General features: G+C 34.6%; 2 protein-coding genes across 2 annotated transcripts; both read left to right on the top strand.

The window, feature by feature from the left end:
• The first annotated feature begins 696 nt into the window (after window positions 1–696).
• Window positions 697–3046, top strand: LOC130623383 (thioredoxin-like). Its single transcript, XM_057438860.1, has 2 exons — window positions 697–962; window positions 2682–3046. The coding sequence occupies exons 1-2, from the start codon at window positions 837–839 to the stop codon at window positions 2871–2873; spliced, it is 318 nt and encodes a 105-aa protein (XP_057294843.1). The 5' UTR covers window positions 697–836; the 3' UTR covers window positions 2874–3046.
• Window positions 3047–4467: 1421 nt separating this feature from the next.
• LOC130623382 (putative uncharacterized protein DDB_G0282133) lies at window positions 4468–16518 on the top strand. Its single transcript, XM_057438859.1, has 3 exons — window positions 4468–6108; window positions 7679–9019; window positions 9708–16518. Exons 1-3 carry the CDS (start codon window positions 6025–6027, stop codon window positions 15888–15890), a joined length of 7608 nt encoding a protein of 2535 aa, XP_057294842.1. The 5' UTR covers window positions 4468–6024; the 3' UTR covers window positions 15891–16518.
• The last annotated feature ends 1574 nt before the right edge of the window (window positions 16519–18092 follow it).

The following is an 18092-nucleotide window of genomic DNA, read 5'->3' on the forward strand; positions in this document are numbered from 1 at the left end:
GGGGGAGGGGTGGGGGCGGAATCAAAAGCGCCTTGTGCAAACCAGACGAAGGAGCCGCATACACCTTCCACGATAGCCCCTATGGCTCACTTATCTTCCAATTTAATAACACTTCTCTTTTACGATCCAAATAGTTTTCTTCTGTAGGCTTACAATTCTCTTCTGCACTTAACGCTTTTCTACATGGCTCCAAACTTTCTCTTAACAACTAAATTAAAAATCTGGTCCGCAATTTTACATCCATGATGATCTGTATGCATTTTTATATTTTTCGCAGGAAGTATGCCTGGCTAACACGTGCGCAATTTTTCTTTAGGTGCTTTATTAGGAAGGAAAAGTGAGCCATCATAAGGGCATCATAATTATTTCTAATCATTCTAGAACAAGTTTTCATAAATTATCTCTCATCATGGGCGTTTATGGTACTTGCGCGCGCGATAAAAATCAAAATTTTTGACTGAGGCGCAAACTTGCTTTAAAAACAGAGCTATGGAAAAAAACGTAGATGTATTCGTAATAATAAATTCTTATATTATCAAGAAGACCACATGGCATAAGATTTTTTTTTATTTTTCCTATTTTTATGTCAGAATTTACGGCAGCGGCGCGGAAGCATAAGTTGGTTTAGCAGTATCATCACAACAGTGCGCTTTTTTGTTATGTACGTGAGGCCAGGGTATTAAAAATTGCTGTGTCACGTTTTTATTTGGCTCGAACATTCTTTTGCCCCGTCACCCAACTTGCACCGCTATAAATACCAATTTCGATTTGATAAAACGACATTGAAAGACTTCAGAAGAATTTTTAAGAAAGCAGAGCTCAAATAATATTGAAATATGGCTGATTTATATGTTAAAACTAAGAAGCAGTTTGATGACGTGGTGAAGGACAACGTATTGGTTGCTGTCGATTTTACAGCATCTTGGTGTCCCCCATGCAGAATGATAGGTCCAAAATTTGAGGTAAGCAATTGGATTGGATATATTAGTTTAATGGACTCAAATTGCCACGACAAACTTCAATTTGATGGTTTCTCCACTGCAATTTGCCTTTTAAGAACGGTTTATGTTTCCTTGTTTTAGTTGCAAATTTTATCTCCATTCTAAATTTTGTATTTTTTGAGGACCACTTTAGATGTGCACATAACCAGAAACAGACATATGAATAAATCTAAACAACAAAGATACTGTAGTAAGAGCCATTGAAATAGGTAAAAGAAAGAAAAAAGTAACTGTGTAGTACGGCCCGATGCAGTAGAGCTCTGCAGTAACCGTTCCGTTTTTCGTAGTCTTTTCCAGGAGACTGAGAAATTATTGCCATGTGTATGTACATGTTTTATCGTGGCAACCCTTTTTTACAGCACAAGCCCCTTCCCTGAAGCTTAAAAAGTGCTATTCAACAAAAAGCATAATATTTGTCCATCTTCTAAGCTGACACCCTGTTCCCTTCGTCAGAATATGATGTGATTCACCATAAGCTTTTAAATATGAAATAAGTTTATGAAAGTTAATGATTTACTAGTGCCTTATAATGATAAATGAATAGATAATTCTGCAAAAAATTTGCCTAACTAATTGAAACAAAATTTAAATGTGTGTAATCCCTGGTTAAGGTAACCATGTATCATCAAAGTCTCAAAAATAATGGCTACATCAATAAATTTTACGCTCTGATTTTGGCCTTTGACCTGGGTATCCTGGATGTTGGCTCTTACCTGGTTGTACTTTGTCATACAAAAGTTTTGTCCAATAAAAACAACTTTAACCCTAGTTTTGTATATTTCAGCAAGCTGGACAGGCCACCAATGTAAGAGACTGGTTACAAGAGCAAATACTTGCATGTTTTGCAGTTATCACACATGGGTGGTTGGGGTGGGTTTGAGAAAAACTGTCAAATTGACATTTCTTGTGGCAACTTGAGTATTAGAAGCTGATGTGTTCATGATATTTTTCTGTCAAATTTAAAAAAAAAATAGAGTATGATAGAAATAAGTCTGAACTCTTTCACCTCGTTGCCTGAGATTGCATAACCTTGGGAATGAGGTCTCAGTTTATTGCTTAGGGCAACAGATTTTTATGATTTTACTTAAGGTGAATTTTCATAGAGTATGCGCCTCAGCAATTAAATTGCCTGGGTGACTTACCTGTGCATGCACAATAGACAATAATAATAATAACAATAATAATAATCAATAATAAATGTTTAGAAAAATAAGGCTGGTTCAGAGAATTTTGTGATGACAGCAATAAAATTAAGTGAGGGAACTTTTGACTGTTAGCCTACCAGATCACTTTAACATGAAATACCTTAAGTGGATAAATTTTGACGAGAATTAAATTTGGCGAATTTGGGCAAAATTCGCCAAATTAAATACCTGCCAAATTTTGATAACTCACTATTTGCCAAATTAAATACTTGCCAAATTTAACATAATGTACCGTTCACCAAATTAAATCCTCGCTAAATTTTATCTGTAAATGTATCATTCACCAAAATAAATCCCTCCAAATGTTCCATTTTGGTCATTCGCCAAATTAAATACTCACCAAAATTTATCCACTTAGGTAATTGCACCTTCAAAGATCTGGGATTCAGTAATATCTCATGTTTTGCCTTGTCTTTTTTTTATATCCCTGTACATGCATATCGCTAAGACTCATTTGTTGAAAAACATTTTGTAGGCAATGCAAGCTGACTTCCCTTCTATCAAGTTTATTAAAATTGATGTGGATGATAATAGCGAAACTGCTGAAGCCTTCAAAATAAGTGCAATGCCAACATTTAAATTTATCAAGAATGGAAAAGAAGTTGATGAGTTGGTTGGTGCCAGTGAAGAAAAATTAAAACAAAAGCTTCAAGCCCTTGCTGCATAGTGATATAACAAAAAAAAATATTTATTAATTTTTATCTTCTTTTTCTTCTTTATTTAATATAATTAAACACTTTTTGTTTGTTACCTTTTGTGAGATTTTTATGATGTTTCTATGTATACCTTTCAGTTTGTTTCAGTTATGTGTCAATAAGAACATATACATTGTCAAGTGTAGTGAATTGTTATTGATTTTTTTTATCTCTTTACTTGAACCCTTTTCATAATAAGCGTAAGGTTTATAGGCTGAGGTACCATAAAATTTAAGCATAGGAAAGCATATTTTGAGACTGAACAAAATAATTTTATGGATACCTACATTCGTACACAATTAAAGCAAAGTCAGTTTTCCTGTTACTTTTCAAATACGCGACAATGGTAAGCATTTTGCAGCGGGTCGGCTTTTTGGCTAGCGTCACGCATCGTCTTAAGTCTGCTTTGGACAAAAACGCGTGGTTCTAATATAGAAAAAACGCGTCTGAAATCCATAAAATATCAAAATTAGGCCACGAACGGACTGTAACTCGAATAAAAGAAGTAAATCGGGCATTTAATATCGTTTTTATCCTGTCTGTAAAATATGAAATTGTTACTCATTCAAGGCTGTTTTCAATTTAATTCTCTGTTCTGTTCTTGTCTGCCAACCTTTAGCCTGGAAGCCTCATAAATTCACAAATACTACCGTAAGTTAATTAATATTTGCGTGGCTCTAAAAAAATTATTTTCAATTCTTTTCAATTTTAAAACATCTCCTTTAATCTCCTCTTAAAAGCAGATTTAACAACTTTCTTTCTCTTTTCTCAAAATTCATATAAATACAACTCCGTAAAAAGGCTTAGGGGCCACAAGCCCCTGGCGACGAGGTTGATATAAATGTTACCTCATTCCATCAGCTTACAATATCCGCCATTTTCTCACAAAACAGACCCAACATCTAACAACTTTGAATCTGTAAAAAGAGTTGCATTCCTGTAAAACATGCATAGTACCTAACATTTTGTAGCATTTTAATTTTTACGCGCAAGGTTAACGTAGAGTGGCCACTGCTTCTTAAGACGCTGGAAATAGGAAAAGCTCCTGGGAATTAATTTCACAAATTCTGTTTTTGTTTACTTACGTAAGCCTGGTAAGGAGCATTTTTAAGGTGGGCCCTAATTTTTTAAAAAATTACTGTATTTCAAATTTTACAATAGAAAGACACATTTAGAAAGTAAAATGTCCCTGCTCGGTCTCGTAATTAGATGTCCCTGCTCGTTCTCGTATAATTAGATGTCCCTGCTCGGTCTCGTAATTAGATGTCCCTGCTCGGTCTCGTAATTAGATGTCCCTGCTCGGTCTCGTAATTAGATGTCCCTGCTCGGTCTCGTAATTAGATGTCCCTACTCGGTCTCGTAATTAGATGTCCCTACTCGGTCTCGTAATTAGATATCCCTTCTCGGTATCGTAATTAGATGTCCCTGCTCGGTCTCGTAATTAGATGTCCCTGCTCGGTCTCGTAATTAGATGTCCCTACTCGGTCTCGTAATTAGATGTCCCTGCTCGGTCTCGTAATTAGATGTTCCTGCTCGGTCTCGTAATTAGATGTTCCTGCTCGGTATCGTAATTAGATGTCCCTGCTCGGTCTCGTAATTAGATGTCCCTGCTCGGTCTCGTAATTAGATGTCCCTGCTCGGTCTCGTAATTAGATGTCCCTACTCGGTCTCGTAATTAGATGTCCCTGCTCGGTATCGTAATTAGATGTCCCTGCTCGGTATCGTAATTAGATGTCTAATTTTGACACTCGAACGCAAAGAATATGTGGCAACCAGCTTGAGTTATTTGTGGCGTATATTCTGAATTGGCGTATTAGCGTTCTATGTTGTGTCCCGTGGTAATACATATCGCAATAGTAGAATGGTACTCGCTCCTCTTTCGCATATTAGCAAGTTTGGCATCGGAAAACAAGCGCCTTTTTGTCAACGATCCAGTGCCAGGTTGCCACAACCACATCTGTTAAATGGTGGATCATCACATCCAATATGGACACACTTGTGGTTATTGTTAGTTCGCTTCGTAATAACAGGGTCCGTGGTTCGAACCACATGTTTAGCAAGTGCCTTTACCACAGCTACGGGTCAAGCTATGCCATGTTAGGGCAATTATGTAGAAAATGCCGGTGTATACTAAATGTATACATTAGGAACACAGGACCCACGTTGATAACAATGATTCCAACACTGAAGTGGCAATCCTTTATTAATATTAGGAATTAATTTAGCCTGCGAAACAGAATTCATTATTTCGGAGAAATCCCCATGATGAACCATTGTGTACAACTACATGGAAATTCAATTTTAATCCCTTCGTCCCTAAGCTAGCTAAACATCTTGGATTTTAATAGAGTATATCTCTAGGTCTGGAATTTTAACTTTACAACTTTCTTAAATCGTAATCAATCGTAAAATAGCTGACATGTGGGCTAAAAACAGACACCATGATCAATTCCAGGATTTGTTCTGCACTCAAATACCATATTATCGATTGTTGTCCTACCTAAGGTATTGTATGGTTTAGAATTACAGTCAACTCCTGATAACTCGAACCTCCTGGGGAAATTAGTTCGACTTTACGTATGTTCATGTTAAGCGAAGTCAAAAAATGAGCTAATTAATACTTCGTTTTAAAAAAATGACAAAATTTTATTAGAAGAAAAAATCTTTCCAAAAAACATAATATTTTACCGCTCAAACAAATATGATGTTGAAACAGAAAGAACATATTTTATTAAAATTTTTAATAATTAAAACTTGTTTTTCAAAAAATTACTACTCATACAAATAACATGGGGCTGGCGTCTATGTGTCGAGTGTAGTAAAAAAGTTGTTAAATATTGTTTCTCGAGTGTTTAGAATTCTGCTAGCATGTCCCTTATTGTTAATTACTCATGCATAAAAAGATCAATTATCTCTTTGTTCAAAGAACGTAAAAGATGTTCAATTTCACAGCGGCCTACAAACTCATATTCACTAGGCCAACTTCGGCACAGAGGAACCTAATCATGAGCTTTGTTCAAATTATAAACTTTACTTTATTATTAACATAATAAACAAAATAATAACAAAATAATGAATATTTATTAACATGTGTAAACAAGTGATTACGTCATAGGCAAGTTGATGAAATTCGCGATGATATTCTGGCGAGTGGTATGGGTAATTGCAATAGCCTCATCTCAAGAATTACAAAAACCTCATTTCCAGGTAGGTTTTTTTATAACACGTTTCTTTATTGGCGATATTCTTTAGGTACGAAAGATGATCAGTTCCTTTTTCTTCTGAATTATTTGATTATAAGCATACATAAGCATACATCATGGAATTGGTCCATTGTGAATATAAGAACAAAACAATGTCTAGAATTACTTAAGATTTATTTGTGAGTCATCATCGTCCGTAAATCTGAATATATATTTCCCTCGTTCTTGGAAAAACACAATTAAGAATATTTGAGGCTGAAATATGTAAAACACACATGCGACCTCAGCTGAAATGCAGATTTTCTTATTACACAAGTGTAAATAATAATGCTCGTTACTGGCCATTAGCATAATCTATATAAGAATGATGAGCGCTTTTTCGTCATATCTTTCTTAAAGGAGAATTGAGGTCAAAAAACAACCTCAGCCACTTAGTTCTTATAATTTTATAGGGGATGCGTATTAAGAAGAAGATCTTAAAAATTGATTTAAGATTAAGCATATCTCTGGCCATAGAATCGTGAGAACAAACCAAAAACAGTGATTTTGTAACATATCAACATTGATCTGACATTGATCCAGCAAACACTTGAGCATTGAACCAACGTTGAAGAAGCGTTGTATGTGACGTTGAATAGACGTTGGCTTGTTGATTGGTCCAACGTCTATTTAAAGTTTGACCTTAACGTGTTTTCAACGTCTTGCAACAAGTAGGGTGGAAAACTTATGTTTCAGTTGTGTCTACGTGAAGTTGGTTACACAATAAATTTTTAACATGCTTATTAAAGTCTTTTTCATCAACCCACGGCTTACCCAATGAATAGAAAGAACATCTTTAACTATCGTTGTTTATCTAAGGCTCTTTGGTGTTTTTATAGCTGCCTCCTAGACCAGCCATTTTTTCTAATAGTTGGAAATAAAGATCACAGAATTGTCAGATGATACATATTTGACAAGGGTAAAAGTCATTGTGTGAAATATATCAGACTTAATAAAAGCCTGGTATTACCAGCTACACCATCCTTATTTTAAACTCTTTATTCTTATCTATCTATCCCACTTGTAAACTGAGTACACACTATTGAGCCTAAAATCAAGATCTGTTATGGAATTGATGCCATACCAACTTTTTCTCCAGTTGCATTCTTATGATGATTGACAGCTGCTATAACCTAATAAAAGTTAATATTCTCCCATAAATAGATGGCATTAGTTTGTAGTATACTAAATTTTTGACCATGTTTAATAGATTTCGCTGGGCGTTATTTTCTCTTTTTAGAGAATTACTCATTTTTACCATTAAATACCTAATACAATGAAACAAACTTGGTAATACTCTTTAGTACTACTCTACTCACGATCAATTCAACAACATTTGGTCAAGAGTTTTATGTAACTAAATTTTAGAGAATTAAAATATTCTTTTTGAAAATATCCAATTTAATAGGTTGTCAGTACCGTCTATGCAGTAAGAAAATAGAGAAACCGGTTCTGTCCTTCAGAATAATACAAGAGAAGGCACAGTCGAAAGTCATAATCCACAACATTACTTCGAAAATTTTTTTTATTTTTAGGTCGACCATGAAGCAGGAAAGTTAGACATCACAGCATCAAAAGATTCAGCAGATATCACGTTTGAAAATGATAACTTGGACTTGTTATTAAAACCCGGTGATACAAAGAATCCGCTAGTCTTAGTACATCACGAACATAAAGCTAAAACCAAAGATGATATTCCAGACAAAGCTATGGCTAAACATAATATAACGGATATAAAAGACAGTGCAACAAAAAACGAGGAAAAAACAGTGGTAGCTGAAAATGAGAGCGTAGGGAATAAATTTGACGATATTGACTCTTTAAATGAAGGAAACAAGTTTTTAAATAAATTGCAGAACAATAAGTTTAAAAGAAAAAACGAAAATAACTCAATAGTTTTGGAAAATGACTTTATTTTAGATAAACAAAATTCGAGTGGACAAATTTCCAATATAACGTGGAAAGGTAGATTAAATCATACGACGGATGATCATGCCACTAATAGTCATGTGTTGAAAAAACTCGACGAATTAAAAAATTTAATGGCAGAAAACTTTCAGAAAACCGACAATGTCAAAAGTGGTAGTAGTATTGACGGAGCCGACAAGCTGTCGAGAAGATTTGGTAATTCTGACAAAAGTCAACTGACGCATGACAAATATTTAGATGCTGCAAATGCGATCATTGAAAAAGTTGAAAAACAACAAGGCGAAACCGTAACAAAATATAGCAAAAATAACATCGAAGATACCGACTATGTAGCAAAAGCTCAAGATATCCTTAATAAATATAAAAAAATAGAAAATCCTAAGAATAGCAATGGAGTCATAGAGGAAGAGTTGGGTGAAGCAAATAGCATGGATAAGTATGACATAACAGCGCTTTCATCCACGAACTCATCAACAGCAGACGCATCAAGCAATACAAAAGCACCCGCAAATACCACCCAGTTAAGCAAAAAGAACATAAAACCTGTAAAAACGCAGAATCTTTCTCGTCAGGTCGATGATGAAAGAAAAGAAAACGTAAAACTTATTAAAACAGAACGAAACAAGCCAAAACCTTTGCATGAGAATTCCACACAGAGCGACAATGTTATACAAGGTACTGAAAACATGGACAGTAACTTACAGACAAAAGAAGTTGAAAGTAAAACCAGCTTACCGGCGTCTGAAAACATGTCAAATACAACTAGTTTAACTAACTTGTTACCTGCAGTAACTAATATAACAGACGTATCGCAAGATAACAAGACTTCAACTGATGTGGTAGTAAAAGCTTATAATGCAGATGCAGCTGTCGTGAAAAATACTACGACAACCGACAAAAGCGAAACAAATAGTACTGTCCAGCAAAATAAAGAAAACGAGGAAAAGGTAAATAGCTTCACTAAATGAAAAAAGTGTTTCCTGTTTAAAATCCTTAGTTGATTTTTATTGTTGAAACAGTTTGTGTACTTGTGTGGGAATAATAAGCAAGAGGTTTTTTCGTTTATTGATATGTGCTAGGCGTATACATCAAAATTTTTAATGATTATCGATCAGCTCAAAAACAAACTTTGGGTAGTAAGCGTTTTAAATGTGGCATTTATGTACAGGCATTTCAGGTTTTATCAGCATTCCCACTAGCACAACTAGCTGTAATTATGGACAAAACAAACATGTCAAATAATAAAAAGCAATAAACATCATGTTCAAAAATATTTTTACCTACTCATTTGATACCTGCTAGCTAACTAGCTTACTGATCTAGAAACTCAGTAGCCAGCTTCATTATTTTACACAATAATTTTTCTTTTTTTTTCATACCTTGTGTTTTACACTTACTTTATTGTTTCCTAAAATTATTTCTGTTCGCCTGCATCTACCCTTTCTTCAACAAAAACACAAAACATCAGGCGGGACTGGACGCTTTTACCATCATTTAATCATTTTTTCACTACAGATTAAGGTCAGCGTTAAAGTCCTGAACTCGGCGATTAAATGAAACAGCAGTGAAATAGCACAAAACCTCCTTGGTTTTGAAACTAGTCGTAACGTATTAATCTGAATAATTTTTGTTAAGGTATACGCTTCCATTGATAACAACTTAACACGAAACATAACCGAGATCGAACTGGAAAACAAAACATCAACGTTCTCAAATCAATCCAATGACGATGAGTCCAAAGAATGGCAGAAATATGTTTACCACGAGAATGCGAAAAAAAAAGATCGTCATCTGAAAAAATTGGTAGCCTGGGCTCCAGCAAAATCAGAAGAAAATCGCCCATTTACTAATAAGATTGGTAGTGAGAAAAATAAGGCTAGGAATCTGAAGTTAAAAGCATTGCGGCGTAAACTCCATCATTCTGATAAAAAGAAAAATAATAAAATAAGAAATCAGTCGAAACAAAGAGATTCGCTGGAAACAAATGAGAAGTTGAAACATGTTGAAAAAAAATTAAAATGCAATGAGGATGCTTGCCAGAAGAAAAGTGGAAAGGAAGAGACGAACGCTCAGAATATAACAGATACCAACCAAACAAATATCATGGATGAAACAGATGTTAAAAACGAAGCTAAAATTGAAAATCAAGAAGTGATCGCAGATGCAAAAGAAACGCTAGCTGCACTGGAACATGCTAAAATTCTAGCTAATGATGTAGCTAGAGAGCTCAACCAAACTGATCTAAAAACCACTATTGGTCATCAAGAATCTGTGCAAAATGACTCATTATTACCAGACAAGAACCAGGGTAAACAAAATACATCTAAAGACTACAAGGAAAAAGAAGAAGAACTTAAATGGGATGATGATGAACGGAAACTAAAAAATAGAAATAGTTATTCAAATACTAAAAACTCAACTGAATTAACTAAAGAAGAACGAAATAATCTTTATAAGAAATTGTCTCTTACAAATCCTGATGACATAAGTCAAAATACAAGCCACATATCAAAGGAATTATCAAACTCACCCAATGAGCAGCAAGATAGAAACAATGAAAATAACCAAACATTCTTGTTTAATGGAAAATCTGATTTGCCTGCAAGCATTAGAACAAAGGATATCAGCCTAAACAAGACAAGCGTCCATCTTTCTAACAACAATACCAACATGAAGTCAGACAGCTCGTCAGATCAGAGTAAACTGTCTGCTATTGATGAAGAAGAAGGCGTATCCTTCTTGTCTGAAAGCAATAGTTCAAAGATTGCAAATAATGCTACAGAAAATCAAGAGCCGGCAGATAAAAATCCAAAGGAACTAGTTAAAGGTGTTCACAAGTTTCTTGGTGGTAATGAGATTGTCGAGGAACAATACGGATCTGATCGCAAACTTAACGAAGGTGAATACCATGAAGAGTTCAAAAATTTTGCTGGAAAACAATCTGAAGATGAATACAGAACTACAGCTTCTTACAGCGGAGATGATAAAAGCAATACTGAAAAAGCTGAGGAGAAGAACTACAAAGCAAAAGATTTAGAAGGTATGGTCACAATTGAAAGGCAAGAAGAGGGAAACACGCCCGAGAAAAAGAAGGTAGAGAATAAGAAAAAACAAAATGTAAAAACAAAACATAAATCAGTACAGAAGAAACTGAATTCAAAGAAAATAAAAAAGGCGTTGAAAAAAAAGCATGGAAAGGACAAGACAGCGGAGAAGAAACATACAGCAGGAATTGCAGATCAGGAGAAACCACAATCAGATCTGTTTTCTCTTACTACTAAAGAGAAGGCAGACGCAGCTGAAATGTTGAAAACCTTAGATGAACAATCTGCTAGATTGGAGAATATTAGCAACGTTGCATCGCTTGCCATAAAACCGCTTGAGAAACAACTGAACACGGAAGACAATCTTGGAAAAACACAACAAGAACAACAACAACAGCAACCACAGCAAATGAAGCCACTAACTGAAAGCGCTTCGCAGGTAAATGAAACTAGTGAAGATGTCTTCCCTCAAGTCTTAAAAGCAAAAAATGAAAACATCACATTTTCAGAAGCTGTTTCTGCGACAAAAAACCAAGAATTTTCCTTTCAGAAGATAGACCCTCCCTCAGTAACGTCAAATCATTTAGATCTCAGTAAACCCGAAACAGAAATTTCTGCTTTTCCAAGCGACGTCCGCAAAGAATTAAAAGAAAAAAACATTGAAGGTCCAAATGTCGCTACGGCTATGGAAGTTGACCAAACGAAGTTGACATCCGGTTTAAAACAAACAGATGGCAATGATGAAATGCAGTCTAATGCAAATAAAACAAAATCATTTGCAATCAACGAGAAGCTAAAACAACAAGAAGAAAGAGAGGAAAAAATTACTAACAAGACTAAATCAAAAAACGAGGAGAGAAGTAAAAGCGTCAGTGAAACTAAAACATCCAAAGAAAGCGGCAAAAATATCGAAGGTCATACAATCGAGAAAGAAGTTCAATCCCATGCTAAAAAGAAACCAACAAACAAAAAACTAAAAAACGGTAAATCTGGATTTATTAAAAGCGAAAATAAGAAAGAAGCTAATGAAAATAAAGTTGAATTCGTAAACACAAATAAATCAAATAATATTAATGGAAAGCCGGATAACCCTGACAAAGAAAAACCTCCTACTCCAGAAAAGGAAAAACCTAAGAAAGAAAATGATAATGCAGAAGAAGAACGAAAAAACACTCCTGATCCTCAAGAAACGACTAAAGAGAAATCAAAGGAAGAGAGTCAAAGTTCTCACTCAAATAAAAAAGAAGTGACCTCACCAGAAGTAAATAGTGGTAGATCTATTGATACAAAAAACCAAACAGTTACTGATAATAATTCATCAAATAATCAAACAGAGGACTCAACAAACGCGTTAACAAATGACGTAAGCAAAGCAATGGAAGAACTTGAAGCACTAATGAAAGAAAAAACTGCCGAAGTGAATCAGAATGCAAAAGAAAATGATGGAGAAGCAGAGGCTACCGATTCGCAAAATGCAGTGCAAAAGGAACTGGAAACTAGTACAGTGGAACATCAAACTGCTGAAAGTGTGTTAAAGGAACTTAATAAAGAAAGTAAGCAAAGCTCAGTCAATTTTATTGATCCAAAGCACTTAAAACCTTTAGAGGAGGACCCAATTAAAGCTTTAGCTTTGTTTAAAAGGAACATCACAGAATCAATGGACGACGAAGAGGGAGTAGATGTTACTGCCGAAAATAGAGGAATTATTGTTCCAAGGATTGGCAAAATGAACAGAAAACATAAAACGCTTGTTCCATCGAAAAAAAACATTGAAACAATTTTAACCGAAGGAAATAGTTTCAAACGAGCCGAAGAACTAAAATTGAACAGCGCTAAGGATTCTGATAATCGAAAACGAGAGCATGATGTTGAGAAAATCTTGAAAAAGTATATGAAGGCAAGCTCATTTCTAAAGAAGAAACTTGATCAACTTAAGGGTAAGCATTTAGATGAAACTGGTGCAGTGAGACAACAAGAAGATCAGCTACAATCAAACGGAACAGCGGCTGACTTTTACTCGAACGAAAACAAAAATAACGAAACAATAATTTCGACAGACGAAGTCAAAAAAGAAGATTCGAACGAAAAAAAGGAAGAAGAAAAAATGAAAGAAACGTCCGCTGCATCGTATAATAAAAACACTAGCAACGATACAAAAGAAGACAATAATTCCAACGCGGATATTAAAACAAGCACAGGAAATAATCAGAATTTAAACAACGAAAAAGCGTCCACCGATAATGAAGTGAATGAAGTCAATAAAGAAATTGACAAAATGAGTGACGAACTCAGTGCGATTGAAAAAGAGAGAAAACAACAGGAAGAAAAAGAAAAATCAGAAGAAGGTTCTCTTTCATGGAAAGAGGATGGAGTGAAAGGTGAGAAAACAAATGATATAACTTCTTCCTCAAGTCATCAGACTGGTAGTGAAACTCAGAATATAACAGATGCTGATAGTAAAGACAGCAATGGGGAAAGCGTTAAAGAGGATGCTAAAGTTGCTAACAATAGATTGAATCTAAACACACTGGAAAACACGCAAGACACAGTAGAGAATGAAAAACAGGAAAGTGGACATACCGATCAACAAACTGCAGAAGCCAACGAAAAAGAAAATCGAACTCTAGTTTCATCAAATGAGCAACAATACAAAGACGGCGCAACAACTGAAAATTTTCTTCAAAACAATGAACAAAAAGAAAATACAGATGGACAGACTTCAAACTCAAACGTTGAAAACAGGGAACAAAAAGAAGACAGCGCAATAAAGGAAGAACAAAAAGGACAGAAAGATATGAATGCTACAACAGAAGATCATTTTGCAGAACAGAAGCAAATGTCTGACCAGAAAGAAAGTAAAAATGATACCACAGGAAACGAGAAAAATTCTGAGCAGACAGAAGCCACTCAAGATAAAAAAATAAGCGAAATTTCACAAAATGACGAAAAATCACCTGTCAATGATAAAAAAATTACTGACGCACCCTCTACTCCTGAAAGTCAACGAGAATCTCAAAGTGAAGACAAAGGAAAGCAAAACATGGAAGAGAAATCGTATCAGGGAGATGTGCACTTGAGCGATGAGAAAAAAGAAAACAAAGCAAAAGAAAACTCAAATGAAAATGAAGGGGAAAGCAAACAAACGAAGGAGGGTAAAATGCCCATTAGTGAATTCAAGGAAAAAGATGAAGAAGAAAAAAGCACTCAGGGTGAGGGCAGTATGGCCGTTGGTGAATTTAAGGGAAAAGATGAAAAAGAAAAAAGCACTCAGGCTGAGAGTAATATGGCCGTTAGCGAATTTGAGGATAAAGGTGAAAAAGAAAAAAGCACTCAGGGTGAGGAACACGAAAACAGCAAAGAAAAACAAGATCAAAACTTAAAAAATGAAGAGAAAACTTTGGATCAAGAGAAACAATCATATCGAGAAAAAATGAAAGAAGCTAAAGAGAAAGAAAAAGAAGAACTGCAAAAGTCAATTGAAGAAACGCAGAAGTTGATGTTGAAAGAAGAGCAGAACGAACACATTGGTGAAGGAAAATCCTTAAATAAATCAGAGATTGGTGTGGCATATGAAGACGAAAACAAAGGTGATTTAAAAGAAGCGAACACCCTGGAAGAGATTGTCAATAAACAAGGTCGTGGTGATCAAATTGAACAGAAACTTATATCGCAAATGATGGGTGGGAAAGGCGAGAATCCTGACAAACCAAATGCTATTATGAATGAAATAAAGCAGGATTTCGAAAAGCAGAATGCTGCAAATAATGAAATGAAAGAGTACAGTCAGAAGGAAAGAGAAGAGGCTGAAAAAGCACTACAAGATATGGACAAATTAGCTCAAGGAGGTGATTTTGTTGGAAATAAACCAACTTCAAAGGTCAGCAACGCTGAACCTATTAAAGGAACATCTGAGAATGACGAAAAACAAGACGAGAGTTCAAAGAATGAAAGTGCAAAGGAGATAAGCACGGAAGAAGCAAAAGCTAAACTTGAAGCTTACGAAAAACAAGCAGGTAAAGAAAAAGAAACTTTACAGACGAACAACAACAGTGAATTTGGTTTAACAAAAGAAGCGAATCAACCTACGGAAAACATTGTTCCATTTTCATCAAACTCGAATGAAAATGTTAAAAATGAAGAAGCAACCAAACAAGGTGAAGGATCAACAGAAAATACAACTTTCGAAAGTAAAGCAGTCGCAAGTGAAAAAGCTAGTTCAACTTTAAAGTCTCCAAATGAAGAATCAGTCGCAAAAGAAAGTGATGCTAACGATAAAACTACGAAGAACGAAGAAACAGAAACAAAGACAGATGAAAACTTGCATCAAATTTCAACAGAGAACTCAAAAACCACTGAAGATTCAAAGAAAGTGTCTGAAATGGAAAGCAGTTCAAAACAAGCTGAGTCTGATTCTTTTACAGACGACAAATCAGCAAAAGAATCATATTTCACTAATCCTTCGGAGAGAAAAGAGGAGACAGGTGAACATACGAAGCAGCAATCCGCAGATTCATATCCCGAGATGGGTAAATTTGAAACACTTTTATCTAATAAAACAGATAACGAGACAATAATAGAAGCACAAAAAACTTTGGAAGAAGCAACTAGCTCGTTGCTGAACAATAGTGTCATTCACACTGTAAACTCAGTTGCTCATATGCAGCAAGAATTTCTTTCAAAACAGGTTACAACTGTTGATCCCTATTCCACGTTCAAACGTTTTAATGTATTAAAGCCTCGTCGTCGGAAGCGGAAATCAAATACGCCAGGTTGAAAATTGTATATATTTTTAATCAATAGAAGATGCGGTTGAAATTGAAGAAACTTGTAGAAACATTTAAATGAAGCAAGTTGCATAAAATGCACATAACTGAAATGCCGGCATAATAAAAATGGAACGTTCAACAGACATTTACGAGCAGAAAAATGAAATAATAAGTTTTAAATCGTCAGGTACCTTAATTCCCGTAAGTCTTAACGCCCCTTTTTTCGCAGCAGGAAATTACGCAAAAAAAATAAGTTATAGGACATAGATATTTTTCACATATGTAATTCGTACAGATTTTTTAATCTTTTTTATTTCATTACCTTTAACTTTGATATAAATCAAATTAGTATAAGCTAGTTTAAACACCAACATTCAACCACTTTAAGGACACTCGCCCAAGTAATTCATTTTTTTACTATAAGTTGAAAAAAAATGCAAATACCACAAACAAACAGGTGCACGTCAACTGGGCGCGCCAAATGACGCTCACGGAAATAACAGGAGTGCGAACTTTAGGAGAATTAAGGTACTTAAGAACAAATGGTTTTTGTAAACATATATGATGTGAAAATATTTTTGTTTGCATTGTAATATAAAAAGTTGATTTTGTAGATTATGTATGTAAAAAAAGAAACCCAATTCATTTCTTTCTTTCTTGCTGCCCAAAGTATTTGGGAATTACTTGTTCTCCTCAAAGAAAAACTTCATCAACGGATGGGCAATCGCTTAGAAATACATGAACATGTGGACTACAACTAACCTGAAATTTAATGCGTATCACATGATATTAAACTTTTCAAGGGAACCATCCAGAACGATTTCTTTAAAAATACTTCAACGCTGTGTGGAAAATTATGTGTTACCAAAACAGGGTTTATTTTTAAAATTTTGATTAGTTTCATGTAGTACGGTTCATGTCTCTTAATTTGTCGCTAATAGGGCATGATCCGTTATATGCATCTACTCTTGGCAAGAATTTTGGCAAGAATACCCATAAAAGCTAAAAATTCTGAAAAACTTACCGAAGTATGAGGGTGTAGGTCAGACCCCCTTCAAAGACGCCTAAAAATCACCACAATGTACCTTATGAGGTACATAATCCAAATTTTGTGATTGTGCTGTAATGCGACCCTCACCAAGGTTTTAACTTTAAATCATGTAAAAAAAAGGTGGAAATGTCACCTAAAATGTACAAGGCACAAAATCTACTGAAAATAAAGTATTAAAATTTAAATTTAACATACAAGGAAACTAATTAAAATGCTTAACCCCACAAAGAATCCATAAAGTCCTTTAAAATACGTTTGAATAAAGCATCACATGTATCCTTATTCTTTCCTCCAAGTTTTAACCTAAGGATTTAAAGATCATTCACGAGATAAGCTTTGAATTTCGTAATTATAAATTGTTTAAAAAATTTTTTTATATTTTTAATAACAAAACATACAAAGCAAACAGCTTCGAATGATAAATTCAGCGCATGTCGATTTTTTCTCGACTATCAAGAAACGTGATGGTATTAAAAAAAGGATCAAATTATTTTTCTTTCCATTTTTGTTATTTGTTTTGTTAATTTTAGTTAAAAGGAATAATAAAAGTTATTGCCTGTGAATTTTGTATTCCCAACAGTAAAAAAACGACACGCGAAAAAGAACTTGCATCTAATAGAGTTGGATTCTTTATCACATGGTTCATTTTACGCAAATGAAAGAAGTAAACAAACGGTTTTGTATAGAAATATAAAATAAAAAAAATAATTGATTAGCAAATGTGACATTATCCTGTGGTAATTTTATAAAAGAAAAACAACACATCCTCTTTACCTGTTACACATACACGGAACTGGTGTATTAACATAACGGCTTGTTTTCATTTGGCAGCATTTTTCTCTATAGCGCCAATAGTTTACAAATGTTTTGGGCAAAAGAGGACCCTCGTAAAACTACATGAATTTTAAAATCGCTGACCAATCTACAAAAAAATTCACTTTCAGCAATGGATTTTTCTCCCGATATTTAAAGCGAACCTAATTAATTAAAAAGAGTAATAATGATTGTAATTGTAATACCTGCCTCAATTTGTAATACTCGCCCCAATTTGTAATAACACCTTGCCCCAATTTGTAATAACGCTTGCCCCTATTTGTAATAACACCTTGTCTCAATTTGTAATAACTCAAAGCTGCCTCAATTTGTAATAACACCTTGC

This window comes from Hydractinia symbiolongicarpus, chromosome 13 (genome assembly GCF_029227915.1).
Source record: "Hydractinia symbiolongicarpus strain clone_291-10 chromosome 13, HSymV2.1, whole genome shotgun sequence".
Taxonomy (NCBI): domain Eukaryota; kingdom Metazoa; phylum Cnidaria; class Hydrozoa; order Anthoathecata; family Hydractiniidae; genus Hydractinia; species Hydractinia symbiolongicarpus.

Bases quoted from the DNA above. Each gene is read 5' to 3' on its own strand.
- LOC130623383 (XM_057438860.1), top strand. From the start codon at position 837: ATGGCTGATTTATATGTTAAAACTAAGAAGCAGTTTGATGACGTGGTG. The intron at 963-2,681 runs GTAAGCAATTGG...AACATTTTGTAG, and splicing joins TGATAGGTCCAAAATTTGAG to GCAATGCAAGCTGACTTCCC.
- LOC130623382 (XM_057438859.1), top strand. From the start codon at position 6,025: ATGAAATTCGCGATGATATTCTGGCGAGTGGTATGGGTAATTGCAATA. The intron at 6,109-7,678 runs GTAGGTTTTTTT...TTTTATTTTTAG, and splicing joins TACAAAAACCTCATTTCCAG to GTCGACCATGAAGCAGGAAA. The intron at 9,020-9,707 runs GTAAATAGCTTC...ATTTTTGTTAAG, and splicing joins ATAAAGAAAACGAGGAAAAG to GTATACGCTTCCATTGATAA.